At 45.9% G+C, this 17915-nt stretch overlaps 1 protein-coding gene across 1 annotated transcript in view; it reads right to left on the reverse strand.

Annotated features, from left to right (window-relative positions):
• Nucleotides 1-17915, reverse strand: part of thada (THADA armadillo repeat containing) — a 109373-nt gene that overhangs the window by 38594 nt on the left and 52864 nt on the right. Inside the window, exons 29-31 of the mRNA XM_084153487.1 lie at nt 17662-17830; nt 9396-9499; nt 5728-5810 (exon numbers count right to left, since the gene is read on the reverse strand). Of these exons, the coding sequence (XP_084009613.1) occupies nt 5728-5810; nt 9396-9499; nt 17662-17830 (356 nt within the window). The remainder of the gene's footprint in view (nt 1-5727; nt 5811-9395; nt 9500-17661; nt 17831-17915) is intronic.

Genomic DNA, 17915 nt, shown 5'->3' on the forward strand with positions numbered 1-17915 from the left:
ATTGTTATTTTATTGTGTTACACAATTTTTTAAAACTTTAGTTTATTTAGTAAATATTTTCTTAACTCTATTTCTTGAACTGCATTGTTGGTTAAGGGCTTGTAAGTAAGCATTTCACGGTAAGGTCTATACCTGTTGTATTCGGCGCATGTGACAAATAAAATTTGATAACGATACAACACTATTTTTCACTATAGTGTTTTCCATCAAAAACCAGCATTCGCAAAAATGAAAAATGTTTAACGTTGAAATGGGAGCGTTTGTGAGAGCGAGTTTGTGAGAATTATATCAGCACTATATGTGTGTGGGTCTACTCAAAACACGTCAAATATTTAAACAAAAATGAAACCACATTTGGTTTAAATAAACTTTGCCAGAGTAACACTGCACTCCTTTAAAACATGTAAATATCCATCTGGCATGATGTATTTAGATTAAAAGTCAACAAACTTCTCGCTGCGTTTACTTTCATAATCCAATCCAAGATGTATCGTAAACGCCCAGTCCAACTCACAAACCATTTCCTTTCGCTTCCTCTTAAAAGTGTCTGTGTGAGAGCAAGCTTGTGTGAGGCTTGGAGGTTATACGTGTTTGTTTTGTTATGCACTGGGCCAGTTTGTGTGTGAGAATAAATTATTGTTCTGGTGTGTGTGAAATAAATCCTGATGTGTGCAAGCCCACTATGTAAGAAAGGATGTGTGTGTGTGTGTGTGTGCATGTACTGCTGGAGTCATGTCCCATGCTGACCCTGTCCAAGGTGTGTATATACATTAGGGGCCTGGTTAAACAAAGTTATGGATAGAGTACTGTGCTGACCCACTCAATACACTCAAAACGTGTGTGTGCGTATCTAGGTATGTCCGTACTTCAGTTTCTTGAGTTTACCAGTACACACATTCACAGCTGGATTTTACAACATGCTCCCCCGTCATTACCCAAACTGTGAAAAACAAACCCCAGACGGTGTGTCTCTCTGTCTGTGTGTGTGTCGGTCTGTGCTGCAGATGTGCTCTTTCCCATGATGGAGGAGCCTGTACAACCTGCTGGCATCACTCCCTCTCCCTCTAATTACCTTACAGGCCCTGGTGTGTGTGTGTGTGTGTGTGTGTGTGTGTGTGTGTGTGTGTGTGTGTGTGTGTGTGTGTGTGTGTGTGTGTGTGTCAGAGCTTGTTTTTGAGACTGTGTGTGTCTGTGTCTATGGGAATGTGTGTGTTGACGTTGATGATTCATGTGTGTGATGGACACAACCCTTTCCAGAAAAGCCAAATCCTCTAATAATATAAATACATGTGACTCAACACTAGGATCAGCTACAGATCTGTGGGTGTTAACGACTTTAGTGTGTGCGTGTTTAAATGAGATCATTTAAGGTGGATTGAGTCGTGTGAATAACCCAACTGAGAGGTAAGGATAGTACTGGCAATAAAGTCAGTGGGGTTGGATTTCAGAGACAGAAAGACAGACGGAGACAGAGCCAGAGAGAGCGAGAGAGAGCCTGAGAGAGAGCCAGAGAGAGCCAGAGAGAGCCAGAGAGAGAGAGAGAGAGAGAGAGAGAGAGAGAGAGAGAGAGAGAGAGAGAGAGAGAGAGAGAGAGAGAGAGAGAGAGAGAGAGAGAGAGAGAGAGAGAGAGAGAGAGATCCTAAAAATGTGCTGCTGCTGATTTTACTGGCTTGGTTGGAGCAAAGGACGGGGGAGGTGGGGGGGGGGGGATTTACGAGTCCGGATGGATCAAATGGGCCGCCGCCGAGAGGCGCATGTGGAGAAGAGCCTCCCCCATCCTCCTCCTCCTCCTTCAACCCTCCTCTCCCTCAGAGATGAGTTTGTTACACAGCGATGTCACTGTCTGCAGGAACTGCCCAATACATTTCCAGTTCCTACTTAGTGGATGATTCCAGTAAAAGTGAATAAGGATGATTTAACAGACTAAGCCCTGTCTAAGCCAGGGAAGGGACGGTTCTACTAAGCTAAATGGAATTGTTTTAAAAGAGTCATACCAAGGATAATTTTGCTATTTGATTTTGAATCTTAAGACCCCTTGAAGTATAATTAATATATATATATACACATACATACACACACACAGTGAGGGAAAAAAGTATTTGATCCCCTGCTGATTTTGTACGTTTGCCCACTGACAAAGACATGATCAGTCTATAATTTTAATGGTGGGTTTATTTGAACAGTGAGAGACAGAATAACAACAAAAAAATCCAGAAAGACGCATGTCAACAATGTTATAAATTGATTTGCATTTTAATGAGGGAAATAAGTATTTGACCACTCTGCAAAACATGACTTAGTACTTGGTGGCAAAACCCTTGTTGGCAATCACAGAGGTCAGACGTTTCTTGTAGTTGGCCACCAGGTTTGCACACATCTCAGGAGGGATTTTGTTCCACTCCTCTTTGCAGATCTTCTCCAAGTCATTAAGGTTTCGAGGCTGACGTTTGGCAACTCGAACCTTCAGCTCCCTCCACAGATTTTCTATGGGATTAAGGTCTGGAGACTGGCTAGGCCACTCCAGGACCTTAATGTGCTTCTTCTTGAGCCACTCCTTTGTTGCCTTGGCCGTGTGTTTTGGGTCATTGTCATGCTGGAATACCCATCCACGACCCATTTTCAATCCCCTGGCTGAGGGAAGGAGGTTCTCACCCACGATTTGACGGTACATTGTCCTGTCCATCGTCCCTTTGATGCGGTGAAGTTGTCCTGTCCCCTTAGTAGAAAAACACCCCCAAAGCATAATGTTTCCACCTCCATGTTTGACGGTGGGGATGGTGTTCTTGGGGTTGTACTCATCCTTCATCTTCCTCCTAACACAGCGAGTGGAGATTAGACCAAAAAGCTCTATTTTTGTCTCATCAGACCACATGACCTTCTCCCATTCCACCTCTGGTTCATCCAGATGGTCATTGGCAAACTTCAGACGGGCCTGGACATGCGCTGGCTTGAGCAGGGGGACCTTGCGTACGCTGCAGGATTTTAATTCATGACGGCGTAGTGTGTTACTAATGGTTTTCTTTGAGACTGTGGTCCCAGCTCTCTTCAGATCATTGACCAGGTCCTGCCGTGTAGTTCTGGGCTGATCCCTCACCTTCCTCATGATCATTGATGCCCCACAAGGTGAGATCTTGCATGGAGCCCCAGACCGAATGTGATTGACCGTCATCTTGAACTTCTTCCATTTTCTAAGAATTGGGCCAACAGTTGTTGCCTTCTCACCAAGCTGCTTGCCTATTGTCCTGTAGCCCATCCCAGCCTTGTGCAGGTCTACAATTTTATCCTTGATGTCCTTACACAGCTCTCTGGTCTTGGCCATTGTGGAGAGGTTGGAGTCTGTTTGATTGAGTTTGTGGACAGTTGTCTTTTATACAGGTAACGAGTTCAAACAGGTGCAGTTAATACAGGTAATGAGTGGAGAACAGGAGGGCTTCTTAAAGAAAAACTAACAGGTCTGTGAGAGCCGGAATTCTTACTGGTTGGTAGGTGATCAAATACTTATGTCATGCAATAAAATGCAAATTAATTACTTAAAAATCATACAATGTGATTTTCTGGATTTCTGTTTTAGATTCCGTCTCTCACAGTTGAAGTGTACCTTTGATAAAAATTACAGACCTCTACATGCTTTGTAAGTAGGAAAACCTGCAAAATCGGCAGTGTATCAAATACTTGTTCTCCCCACTGTATATATATACATACATACATACATACATACATATATATATATTTGATGAAAAACTATTTTTGGCCTTACTGCTATTAGCCCATACAAACACATTGAATAACAGATTCACTACATGGAACAACAGATATTCAACTAGTCTCAAGAAGGCCAGTTTTATTGCTTTTTTAATCAGCACAACAGTTTTCAGCTGTGCTAACATAATTGCAAAAGGGTTTTCTAATGATCAATTAGCCTTTTAAAATGATACACTTGGATTAGCAAACACAACGTGCCATTGGAACACAGGACTGATGGTTGCTGATGATGGGCCTCTGTACGCCTATGTACGGTAGATATACCATAAATTTTTTTTAAAAAAATCAGCCGTTTCCAGCTACAATAGCCATTTACAACATTGTATTTCTACACTGTATTTCTGATCAATTTGATGTTATTTTAATGGACAAAAAATTTGCTTTTCCTTCGAAAACAAGGACATTTCTAAGTGACCCCAAACTTTTGAACGGTAGTGTATATATATATTTTTAACATGTATTTAACCCCTTATTTTATGCACTAAACAGTCTCTATATATTCTGTACTTTCATTCATTTTTTTCAACTGGTACTGGGGGACCTTCAGACGAGCCTTGTGAGGCCTGTGGGCGTTCTAGAGCAAAACAACCGACATGTACGTTGACAGATCGGCTGTACTGTCTTCAAACGAGTCCCAAGACGCTTGTGGGGGGGTCGTAGAGCAAAACGAAGAACACCATTGTGTTTGTGAGTCTCATCTTTTCATAGAGGGGACATCATTAGTTTTCTAGGCCGTTCAGACGCTACAGACGATTTTGTGAGAAGACCGATTTTTGGGATGTCTCATGGTCTGACAAACACCGCTCTAGCTCTGTCATCTTTCACCGCAGATGCGGAAGTGCGACATAGGCGGATGCGGTGGATTGAGACGCATCCAATGCAGATATCTCAAGCTTAAACTCATGGATTTTTCTATTATGCTAATTAGATTTCAGCGGGGTTAAACTTACTTTACTTTCTAGAGTGGTGAAATATTATTTTTTGGTCCAGATTTCTGTCGTTTCTAGAGGAATTTGCTCTCTCTCACTCCTACGCCTTGTGAGGAAAGAGAGGGAACGGGAAATCCAGAGAGAGAGTGAGGGAGGGAATACGGAGGTAGAGAAGGACAGAGGGATGGGGCAAAGCTGGGCTGAGAGGGGTGGAGGCTGCAGTGTGTTTGTTATGTAAGGGTCCGGCGGGCCAGGCCTGTGCCAGGCTGAATGCAGGCTTGTTTTAAAAAGCCGTAAACGTTTCCACTGCCGGGACATGTGTTGAGCACATGGACCAAAAACATGCACAACACCCCTCCTCCTTTAACTGGGTCACAGGCACAATCCCGCCATCTGTCAGAGGCTCGCCTTTGGTTTCACATTCTTCCATTGTGGAGACCCTGATCACGCAGAGTGCAGAAGAACACACGCACGCGCACCCACTTTCGACAACACTTCCCTACATCACCCTGGCCACAGACCATCCAATACTTCTGTGAATCAGTCAAAAAGGAGGACAGTTGGACAGGCCATGCCAACACACGTCAGTGGGTAGTTCACAATTCATACTCACATTCATTTTTAAGAAAATGGAGAGGTCATACTAAGTAAACTCTCCAGACCAAAGAGAGAAGCCAGACGTTTGTTATGGCACAACATTCACAAGGGTATAGAAATCACCTTCAGAAAAGGCTTGGCCAAAAATTGGTGAACTAAACCGCATTTTACCGCTATTTTTACTCCAGGGGTTTCTTATGTCCCTCCCTCCACCTCAAACAAAACTTGTTTCCATCTCAAACCAACCCAAATATGTCCCCTGCCACACTTGGAAGGGTCACATTCAGTTGGCATCAAATGAGAGAAAACATTTTGAAGAGGAGGCAACACTAAAACCTGAACTTCAAATCAATCAAATAAGCACTTTTCAATTTTGTCTTGCCTAATGAAGGCAGTGGGAGGCAGTGCAACACATCAGTTGTCTGCCTGATTCACTTACCTCCAACAGGAGCAGCCAGGGGTCCACACACTGCCCCCAGCACGTCCACAAACACAGCTCGGGTCACCAAACACGGGTTCTGCCTGAAAACAGGAGGGAGATATTGAGGAAGAAGGTGTGCGAGAAGATGGAGGGAGAGAAGAGAGAACAATCAGGTTTCACTGTTCCTTTACTTGAGGCATATTTTCAGCTTTATTCAAAAGATACGCATAACAATACAAGAGTGTCATCTGTTGACAAAATCTACTTCTCACATTAGTCAGTCGTCTGTACCAAGGTGAACGTTAGCACTGAGCATTGTGCTAGATGTGAGCCACTGTTATATGGATAAAAACATCCATAAAGGTTACTTTAAGCTTAGTAACTGGGTCACCAGGTCTCAGATAAATGTGTGAATTAAGAGGATGCTGGAAGGTGTGTGTGTTCATGAAGATGAAAAATCCCAGGATAGACCCGTTATTGAGGTGGTCACATGGGATGCCAAAGGGCATACAGAGTCCCATAGTCTCCATGGTGTGTGTGCGCATCAAGCGTGTGACCACAGCGCTGCGAAAGCCCACAAGTGTGTGTGTGTGAGAACAAGGGGGACAGTGTGTGATGATGACGTCACATTTTCATCACTCAGATATTAATAAACACACACACACACACCATGGGAAGAGGAGAGTGTGGTTTAAGTGAGAACAGATTTGTCCAGGGATGAGCCTCATCCCAACCCAACCGTACCAGCACTGTGAAGCTGTCTTTAAGATCTTAAAGTGTCAGGGTCCTGGGTGGCGCAGCAGTCAAAAGCACTGCACTGCTGAGGCGCCACTACAGCCTGGGGTTCAACCGTCCGTGACCGGGAGCCCGCATAGGATGGCACACAACTGGCCCAGCGCCATCCAGGGTAGGGGAGGGTTTGGCCCGTGGCTTTCTTTGGCTCATCGTGCTCTAGCGACTCTTTGTGACAGGGCCGGATGCCTGCAACTGACTCCGGTCGTCAGTCGAATGGCGTTTCCTCCGACACATTGGTGCGGCTGACATCCGGGTTAAGCGAGCAGTGTAATAAGAAGTAGGCGGCCAGGTGGGTCATGTTTCGGAGGAGACGTGACTCGACCTTTGCCTCTCCCGAGCCCATTGAGGAGTTGTAATTTGAGGAGATACGCTTGTGGCCATACCACCCTGAACACACCTGTTCAGGGTTGGGCCTGGTTAGTACTGGGAAAAGTTAAAAGAAATCCTAAAGCATCAGATCTCAAGCCAAACAATGCACTCCATATGATCCTTAGGCGTTAATACTGGCCACATACAGGTAACTGCCAAAATAAAGCTAACACCAACATAAAGTGTCTTAATAGGGTGTAGGGCCACCACGAGCCAGAACAGCTTCAATGTGCCTTGGTATATATTCTACAAGTGTCTGGAACTCTATTGGAGGGAAGTGACACCATTCTTGCACGAGAAATTCCATCATTTGGTGTTTTGTTGACGGTGGTGGAAAACGCTGTCTCAGGCGCCAGTCCAGAATCTCCCATAAGTGTTCAATTGGGTTGAGATCTGGTGACTGAGACGGCCATGGCATACATCGTTTTCATGCTCATCAAACCATTCAGTGACCACTCATGCCATGTGGATGGGGGCATTGTCGTCCTATGGGGCCAAAGCCATGGTAGCCAAAATAAAAAATTTATACATGACCCTAAGCATGATGGGATGTTAATTTCAGGAACCACACCTGTGTGGAAGCACCTGCTTTCAATGTACTTTGTATCCCTCATTTAAGTGTTTTCATTATTTTGGCAGTTACCTGTATGAAGACACTGGTATGGTACACCATTAAACTTTTTTGTTAGTATGGGCTTCCTCTCCCTCTGTAGCCAACGTTGAATACATTGGGAGGGCAGGCAGCCATTTTGCCGGTCAGTAGCCTAATGCTGACTCATTCTAACATATGAAAACTCTAGTGACCGCAAGCCTAAAAGATTGGAGGGTAACAACTGACTCAAGCTAGAATTCAAATCATTATGCACTCACAGATTGACATCCGATGGATTTTTTTCATTGGATATTGATGCAAAGCAATATCTGTCCTTACGCATCTGTTTGAATCCCAACTGTGTGGAGAACTGTAGATTATTTACTTTGTGTGCACTTAAGGCGTTTTCACACAGTTTTGAGCTATAGTTCGACTCAGTTATTTGTTACATTGTATTTTTTTCATTTGGTGCTGTTGGTTTCACATTGCCAAAATAAAATACAAAAAACCTGTAGGCTTTCACACCAAATTTGTTTGGTGCGGTTTTTCCGAACTCTGGTGCGTTTACCCCCTAAATTCGGTTAGTTTGGACTGGTGGGAACACTTTACGCACTTGGGAGCGAGCTAAACAAAGCACCGTGGTTCACTCAAAAATGGTGGTCTCGGTCCGATTCAATTCGTACTGTGGTGCGGTTCACGGCAGGTAGAACGCAGTCTGGACCAAACACAGGAAATGAACCAGAGACGCGCATTATTATTGGTTGTTTGACTGCGAGCATTTGATTTACATTTACATTTACATTTTAGTCATTTAGCAGACGCTCTTATCCAGAGCGACTTACAGGAGCAATTAGGGTTAAGTGCCTTGCTCAAGGGCACATCGACAGATTTTTCACCTAGTCGGTTCGGGGATTAGAACCAGCGACCTTTCGGTTACTGGCACAACGCTCTTAACCACTAAGCTACCTGCCGCCCCATTTGATGAAATGCACACAGCATCATAACTTGAGACATTGTGAGTAGCAGGGCATTTATGAGTGCATTAGGGGAGACAGGGGCTATACCAGGGATGTAGGCTACTGATCACATCGCTGTTAGAGCAGCTATTGCTGCATGTTGTTGGAAGACCAAAGCGAAAGTAATATGAAGATTGGGACACACAAGTGATGCGTCATGATAATCATAAATGGATTTAACGTGAGCATTTTTGTCCAATAAACTAAGGACTTGGCAATGTGAAACCAACCAGACCATATAAAAAAAATACAATGTTACAAATAGTCAAACTCTGATTCGAACTATAGCTCAAAACTGTGTGTGAAAAGGCCCTTAGAAGAGTTGTTTGCAAAGTTTAAATTCCTATTTTACAATGCCCACACTGCATTCGCTAGTGTTAGGTAATGGATGCTTCAAATGAGCTCTGTTTTAGACTGCCCCTAGGACTGTTTCCACCAGGGGGAAGAGACTCTCTCTGACCCACCGCCAGCGTGTGCGTCCTGGATCTCTGCATGGGGTTGTGAAGCGGCAAGCGATCAAACGGACAGATGGCGCAGTGCCTGAGCGAACAAGAATCCACCTCGTCATCTTAATAAGGAGTTAGTGGGCCCAAGCTAACTAGCTAACCCCCTCCACACCCCTCTGTGCTATCTCATGCTTCCCTGGTCAGAGGCTGTCTTGGGCCGGGCACTGACCTCCACAAGGTAGGCATGTCAGGGGTAATCTTGAACCCCACTCAGGGCCCTGGTTTGGGGCAGAAAGGTTGATGGTAGGGGGGGTAGGTCGCTTCCTTTGAAATGGAAGCCTGTGTGGCGTGTGAAGGGAACTCAGCCAAAGAGGAAAAAGGAGCTATTCTTAATATCAGGAGGGTTGGTTATCTGTGTTGCGGTGCGTGTGTGCGTGTGCGTGCGTGAGAAAGCAAATGAGTGGTGACCTGGAGGCGAGCCACAGTCGTGGGCACAGGGCTTTGCTGATGTCACTTCCTGCCGCCTGGGGTCTGTGTGTATCTGTCTGGTAGGAGCGCAGCAGGAACAGCACCTAGACAACACACACAAACACGTCATTTCAACTGGTTAAGTAATAACAGTGTGTGTAGCTGAACGACTGAGGCGTGAACTGCCGTGCGTTCGACTAGGCAAACAATCGCTGAGGTTGGTAGACGTTCACAAACAAAGTCAAAGTAGTTTACATTGGTCTGAACAAAGTTGTGTGTGGTTACCAAGTGGCTGTTTGGGACTTAGAAAGACATAACAAAACAATGATGTATTGTTGTGTGTATTATAAATGACCTAATGATAATATTAGTTGAGATATTGTGGATGTTAGAATGGAGAGACCAAGGCAGGTATTCTGAGGCTAGGTCAGATGTGTAGTCTGTATTCTGATGCAGTGCCTGTGTACTCAGCCTCCTCGGTCCTCTGTGTATTCTGGGCCCTAGTAAGTATACTCTTTAGCTGGGCCACGGCCACAGAGGAGGAAGCCATTCATTAAGCCATGCAGGGATGTCAACGGGGGGAAAAACCAGGCCGACCACGTAGCACCAGCCCTGGCTCCCAGCCAACACCCACTGGCTTTCACAAACAGCACCCACCACACCCCTCTTTCCTCCCTGTCTCCGTCGTTCCCTGCCCCCTCCAAACTCTGGACTGGGAAGTCCCTAGTGGGAGTCTGAGTCAGCTTAATCCGCCCTCGCTCAGAGGAAACAAAAATATTTATAGAACCCAAACCGTCCTCCAAAAAGAATGACACTGAACAAAAACCAGAGGTGGGAGGAGAAGGGAGATAGGATGAGACGGAGCTAAAATAAAGAAGCCACAGTCAAATGAGATCCATAAAGCAGAAGGAAAGGCTCATGGTCTGATGTTTTAGCCCAGGGAGGAGAGGGGAGATGGGGGTGAGAGGTCACTGTTGTGTCCCTGCCTGAAGATGGTGCATTGGCGGAGGGGGACCAGGGTTTGACCTGTCATTTTGACGAGGGACACCACCTCTTTGGGGACATTTTATGGGAGCGGTTTGGCAACGTTTGAGATGAATACGAAACAAATCAAACCCTCTTTGTACGGGTTATTTTTTTGTGAGGCGTTTTACAGTCAGTGTTGAATGTGTGTGTTGAGTGAGTGTGTGTCACTTTTAGCCTGGTAAAAATAGTGGTGGTGTAGGAGGACTCTTTAGAGCCTGTTATCAGGCTGCAGTCCCTCCCACATCCACAACCAGGGACTGACCACAGGGCACGGCTAGACACACACACACACAAAACTGCAGCCTTACGCAAGGACCCACCAGAAAACACAAACCACACGTAAAAACCTCTTGAATAAGACACTTACAAACAAAATACAAACAAATGAGCATACCTTCACTATTAATTTTGTTACATTCACACGTAAGCATCCAAAGACACACGCAAACTCAAAACCAAGATTAAACATGGGCCCACCGACACACACACACACGTTCTGAGACAAACAAGCCCTGTGGTGTGTGTGAACACTGACATCTTCAATCTTTAATCGTCACGGAGTCATGGAGCTCAACTGCATCCCGGGGACTTGCTGCTTCGTTCCATTTGTGCAGACGGTGGAGAGCAGCATGACCAGGGGTCTGAGCAGACAGAGCAGCTGGGGTTGTTGTATTAGAACAGTGAGCCAGAGAGAGCATGGAGTGGTGACCTTCTGTGTTCTCGTTCATCAGTCATGCAAGTAGGCTTGGGCGGTATCCAGATTCTCATACCTTCATACATACACTACATGACCAAATGTATGTGGACACCTGCTCGTCAAACATCTCATTCCAAAATCATGGGCATTAATATGGAGTTGTTCCCCCCCCCCTTTGCTGCTAGAACAGCCTCTTTGCCATGAAAATGAACTTAATCCCAAAAAAAACATTTCCACTGCATTTCAGCCCTGCCACAAAAGGACCAGCTGCCATCATGTCAGTGATTCTCTCATTAACACAGGTGAGAGTGTTGACGAGGACAAGGCTGGAGATCACTCTGTCATGCAGATTAAGTTAGAATAACAGACTGGAAGCTTTAAAAGGAGGATGGTGCTTGAAATCATTGTTCTTCCTCTGTTAACCATGGTTACCTGCAAGGAAACACGAGCCGTCATCATTGCTTTGCACAAAAAGGGCTTCACAGGCAAGGATATTGCTGCTAGTAAGATTGCACCTAAATCAACCATTTATCTGATCATCAAGAACTTCAAGGAGAGAGGTTAAATTGTTGTGAAGAAGGCGTCAGGGCGCCCAAGAAAGTCCAGCAAGCGCCAGGACCGTCTCCTAAAGTTGATTCAGCTGCGGGATCGGGGCACCACCAGTGCAGAGCTTGCTCAGGAATGGCAGCAGGCAGGTGTGAGTGCATCTGCACGCACAGTGAGGCGAAGACTTTTGGAGGATGGCCTGGTGTCAAGGGCAGCAAAGAAGCCACTTCTCTCCAGGAAAAACATCAGGGACAGACTGATATTCTGCAAAAGGTACAGGGATTGGACTGCTGAGGACTGGGGTAAAGTCATTTTCTCTGATGAATCCCCTTTCTGATTGTTTGGGGCATCCGGAAAACACCTTGTCCGGAGAAGACAAGGTGAGCGCTACCATCAGTCCTGTGTCATGCCAACAGTAAAGCATCCTGAGACCATTCATGTGTGGGGTTGCTTCTCAGCCAAGGGAGTGGGCTCACTCACAATTTTGCCTAAGAACACAGCCATGAATAAAGAATGGTACCAACACATCCTCCGAGAGCAACTTCTCCCAACCATCCAAGAACAGTTTGGTGACGACCAATGCCTTTTCCAGCATGATTGAGCACCTTGCCATGAGGCAAAAGTGATAACTAAGTGGCTCGGGGAACAAAACATTGACATTTTGGGTCTATGGCCAGGAAACTCCCCAGACCTTAATCCCTTTGAGAACTTGTGGTCGATCCTCAAGAGGCGGGTGGACAAACAAAAACCCACAAATTCTGACAAACTCCAAGAATTGATTATGCAAGAATGGGCTGCCATCAGTCAGGATGTGGCCCAGAAGTTAATTGACAGCATGCCAGGGCGGATTGCAGAGGTCTTGAAAAAGAAGGGTCAACACTGCAAATATTGACTCTTTGCATAAACTTAATGTAATCGTCAATAAAAGCCTTTGATACTTATGGAATGCTTGTAATTATACTTCAGTATACCATAGTAACATCTGACAAAAATATCTCATAACACTGAAGCAGCAAACTTTGTGAATACCAATATTTCTCATTCTAAAAACTTTTGACCACGACTGTAGATGTTGGAACATTGCTGCGGGGACTTGCTTCCATTCAGCCACAAGAGCATTAGTGAGGTCAGGCACTGATGTTGGGCGATTAGGCCCGCAGTCAGTGTTCCAATTCACCCCAAAGGTGTTCGATGGGGTTCAGGTCAGGGCTCTGTACAGGCCAGTCAAGTTTTTCCACACCGATCTCGACTAACCATTTCTGTATGGACCTCGCTTTGTGCACGGGGGCATTGTCATGCTGAAACAGGAATGGGCCTTCCCCAGACTGTTGCCAATTGCTGTAGCGTTAAGAGTTCCCTTCAATGGAACTAATGGGCCTAGCCCAAACCATGAAAAACAGCCCCAGACCATTATTACTCCTTATTACTCCTCCACCAAACTTTACAGTTGGCACTATGCATTGGGGCAGGTAGTGTTCTCCTGGCATCCGCCAAACTCAGATTCGTCCGTCGGACTGCCAGATGGTGAAGCGTGATTCATAGTTTCCTCTGCTCCAGAGTCCAATGGCAGCGAGCTTTACACCACTCCAGCCGACGCTTGGCATTGCGCATGGCTTGTGTGCGGCTGCTCGGCCATGGAAACCCATTTCATGAAGCTCCCGACTAACAGTTCTTGTGCTGACGTTGCTTCCAGAGGCAGTTTGGAACTCTGTAGTGAGGACAGACTATTTTTTATGAGCTACGCGCTTCAGCACTCGGCAGTCCTGTTTTGAGAGCTTGTGTGGCCTACCACTTCACGGCTGAGCAGTTGTTGCTCCTAGACGTTTCCACTTCACCATAACAGCACTTACAGTTGACCGGGGCAGCTCTAGCAAGGCAGAAATTTGACAAACTGACTTGTTGGAAAAGTGGCATCCTATGAAGGTGCCACGTTGAAAATCAGTAAGGCCATTCTACTGCCAATGTTTGTCTATGTAGATTGCATGTCTGTGTGCTCGATTTTATACACCTGTCAACAACGAGGGTGGCTGAAATAGCCGAATCAACTAATTTAATGTGGTGTCCACATACTTTTGTATATATAGTGTACCTTGTGCCATACCGGGATATTCGGTAATACCGGCACTGAACACAAGGGGAGCTATTTTCAAACCCCACTGAATCTTTGAATACGAAGGTTAGCAATGCTAACAAGTACATGTACAATCCCATAGAGAATGCTAACTATATGCTAACGTGCGCATTGCGAACATTTTATAGTCATTGACCTAAACTATGTTCAGGACAGACATCCCAGCTCATAAAGTTATACAAGTAACTCAAAAATGCAATTAAACAGTTGGCTGCACACACAAAGCAAATATCAGACAGCAAGGCTCTTGATCCAGGAATGGATTTTCTGCTGTTACCGGCAAGGGAAGCTTAATTTTGGAAGAAGCTTACCACTTAGCTAGATAGCTAACTAGCTACTAAATTAGCAAACCAAATGTACAACTGCAGAGCATTTAGCACATTTTAGACAGTTAACGTAATAGTTATAAGATATCTAGCTGGCAAACAGTTGTGAATACCATACTGTAATTAGATCACCTGGCGCATGCAGCACAACAGTGAGTGCATCACAAGGCTCCGGTCTCTCGTGGTTGTGTACTTGTAAACAAACACCACGTGACTGGGTACTACCGGTAAGCTCCTTAATGAAACAATTTGACAGCTGAAATGAAGAACGCAATCTTCTTTATCTCCTATCATATTGCACAAGTTAACTGCAGGTATTTACTTCAAAAGTAGCTACACATTTTCAAATGTATTAACAAACTTCAAAGAAATAGTTTCAAAGGTATTGAAAAACCATCCAGTGACTATTTTCAAACACCCCAGTATATACAGTATACCGCCCAAGCCTACATACAAGTACTACTCACTACCCACACTACAGACCCTGTCCAGCAACAGTAAAGCCTGGTCCCAGATCTGTTTGTGCTGTACTAGTACTAGTCTCTACAGACCCTTTCTAGCTATAGCCTGGTCCCAGATCTGTTTGTGCTGCACTAGTACAACTCTCTACAGACCCTTTCTAGCTATAGCCTGGTCCCAGATCTGTTTGTGCTGTACTAGTACTAGTCTCTACAGACCCTTTCTAGCTATAGCCTGGTCCCAGATCTGTTTGTGCTGTACTAGTACTAGTCTCTACAGACCCTTTCTAGCTATAGCCTGGTCCCAGATCTGTTTGTGCTGTACTAGTACTAGTCTCTACAGACCCTTTCTAGCTATAGCCTGGTCCCAGATCTGTTTGTGCTGTACTAGTACTAGTCTCTACAGACCCTTTCTAGCTATAGCCTGGTCCCAGATCTGTTTGTGCTGTACTAGTACAACTCTACAGACCCTTTCTAGCTATAGCCTGGTCCCAGATCTGTTTGTGCTGTACTAGTACTAGTCTCTACAGACCCTTTCTAGCTATAGCCTGGTCCCAGATCTGTTTGTGCTGTACTAGTACTAGTCTCTACAGACCCTTTCTAGCTATAGCCTGGTCCCAGATCTGTTTGTGCTGTACTAGTACTAGTCTCTACAGACCCTTTCTAGCTATAGCCTGGTCCCAGATCTGTTTGTGCTGTACTAGTACAACTCTACAGACCCTTTCTAGCTATAGCCTGGTCCCAGATCGGTTTGTGCTGTACTAGTACTAGTCTCTACAGACCCTTTCTAGCTATAGCCTGGTCCCAGATCTGTTTGTGCTGTACTAGTACTAGTCTCTACAGACCCTTTCTAGCTATAGCCTGGTCCCAGATCTGTTTGTGCTGTACTAGTACAACTCTACAGACCCTTTCTAGCTATAGCCTGGTCCCAGATCGGTTTGTGCTGTACTAGTACTAGTCTCTACAGACCCTTTCTAGCTATAGCCTGGTCCCAGATCTGTTTGTGCTGTACTAGTACAACTCTCTACAGACCCTTTCTAGCTATAGCCTGGTCCCAGATATGTTTGTGCTGTACTAGTACAACTCTCTACAGACCCTTTCTAGCTATAGCCTAGTCCCCTATCTGTTTGTGCTGTCTTGCCAACTAACCAACTCCCTTGTCAACTATATGACTTGGTAAGACAGCACAAACAGGTCTGGGAACAGGCTAGATTGGCTACAACCTCAGAAACAGCAGTACGGTTAGACTTCCGTCTCCTACAGAATAGCGGAGGCTACAAAAAAAAAAAATGTCCATGAGAGAGTATACAGTACAACTCCGGATTTGTATTGTGGAAATACACAAAGGATTAATTCCCCACCGCACAACCTCAAAACACTACTGACCACGCCGTGCATACTGGGTAGACAGGCCTATGTGGCGTCGCTGAAGCGTGCAGAGGCGGACGTCGTGTTCTGTTAGTGCTGGTCCGTCTGTTCCCTCGTTAGGCAGGTCCAGGGGAGCCCGGGAGGTTGTGTCAACAGAACTTATTGGGTAGACCGGAGCGGTGCTGGCTAACACGGTGTTTGGTGGTGCTTTAATCAAAGACCTATCTCTCAAATAACTCTAACCTGTCTGCTGATGCATGATGCTCTGGGGGTGGTCTCCTGAGGACACTGCAGGTCACACGGCTAGGGGTGTGGGAGAGAGAGCAGGCAAGAGTGTGTCAGTGTACTAGCAGTGCGTGTAGATGGGTCTCGGCAGGTATGCTGTGTGCTTGTGCACTGTGTGCCCTGTTAATGGAGGTGAAAAGGGGCATTCTGGATAGCAACAGAAGCTATGTTAATCGGCAACTGAAAGCTAGGAAGGTTTTTCCAATAGGGAAGAGACTGCCACATCTGCTATCTGTTACACACACACCAACTGACTCCCTGACAGTGGCCAGAACACATTAACACACATTAGCCATCCCCTGCAGCTGAACACACTGTCCTCATCATTTCAGCATAAACAGGCCCTCAGTATTTTGTGCACACACACTATCTCCTCTATCTAGTGTGCCCTGGGTGATGCTCCAGTCCACACGTACGCTCGGTCTATCTCAGTCTACCTCCTCTACAGTGTTTATGCCTGCATCCAACCCCAGCTCACACCACTACAGCCCTCCTCTCCTGCCCCAAACACCACCCAGCATCTCCAAACACTCCAGTTTATCTGTGACCCATCAGGGGAAAGACACCCCTCCGTATTCAGATCTACCAAGCGGGACCTGACACGCTGCGTTCCTGCCCAGTCTATATCTGTGGTGCATCGTCTAAAGTGAAGTGCCCTGCTGCAAAGAGGCAAGAGCAGGCACGCATGCAACTAGATAGATGTGCTACATACACACCACACATCTCCCCTCTCTCTCCTCCCTAGCCACAGAGACAGGGCTCCCCTGTCATCCTCCTCTCCCAGAGCGAGAGAAAGACATCTGTGAAAGCTCCACATATGGCCACCATGACAGGAAAGAAAACAAACCCTGCTCCTCCGAACCCTCACATAAGCCTCTGGGAGTGCACTTCCCCTGCCATCCCTCACTTTCCATCTCTCTCTTTCTGGTTCCCTCTCTCCCTCCCTCTTACGCTCCCTCTCTCCTACTCACTGTATTCCATTTCCCGCTCACCCCCTCTAACCGTTTCCATCGCGCTCTCCCCATTCCACTCCCTCTATCCCACAGACCTCCATGAAACCTAGCCAGTATTGAAGACAAGAAACCACTATCAAATCATAACTGTCAGATCACTGAAAGAAAATACTAAACAAAGATGTTCATTCCTCCTCCTTACTCTGCACCGCCCCTGATTTGGGCCACTCTGTCCCCCAAGTCCCATTAGGAGTAAGCCCAGCGCCAATGACTCATCAGTGTGTGTTGATATTACTGTGTGAGTGTTTGGTTGTGTTGTCAGAATGTGTTGATAGTACTAAATATGTATTTACCCTGGGCTGTCATAGTGTGATAATGGGGTTGACAGGATGTGTTGAGAGCTATGTGTGTGTGTTGTGTGCGTGCGTGCATCTTTTTCAGTCTGTTGACAGTAGAGAATGGAATTGGTTCTAGACCTGGAGCAGGGTTCCGTGGATGTGGTTCTGCTGGGTTCTAGGTCCAGGTTCCAGAGGCAGGTCCTCTAGTAGAGTCTGGATGGTGGAGGGGACCTGGGTTACCATGACAAACGGGACCAGGGCCCGGGCAGCCATCTCACGGGTCCGGTAGACCGCAGAACGACCACACCTGGAACACAGACAGACAGGGCAGGTTAGAGAAGACGGATTCTATAAAAGCCCTACTAAGTGCCCACACACACACCCCTGTGTTT

This window comes from Coregonus lavaretus (assembly GCF_964263955.1).
Source record: "Coregonus lavaretus genome assembly, chromosome: 36".
NCBI classification, from domain to species: domain Eukaryota; kingdom Metazoa; phylum Chordata; class Actinopteri; order Salmoniformes; family Salmonidae; genus Coregonus; species Coregonus lavaretus.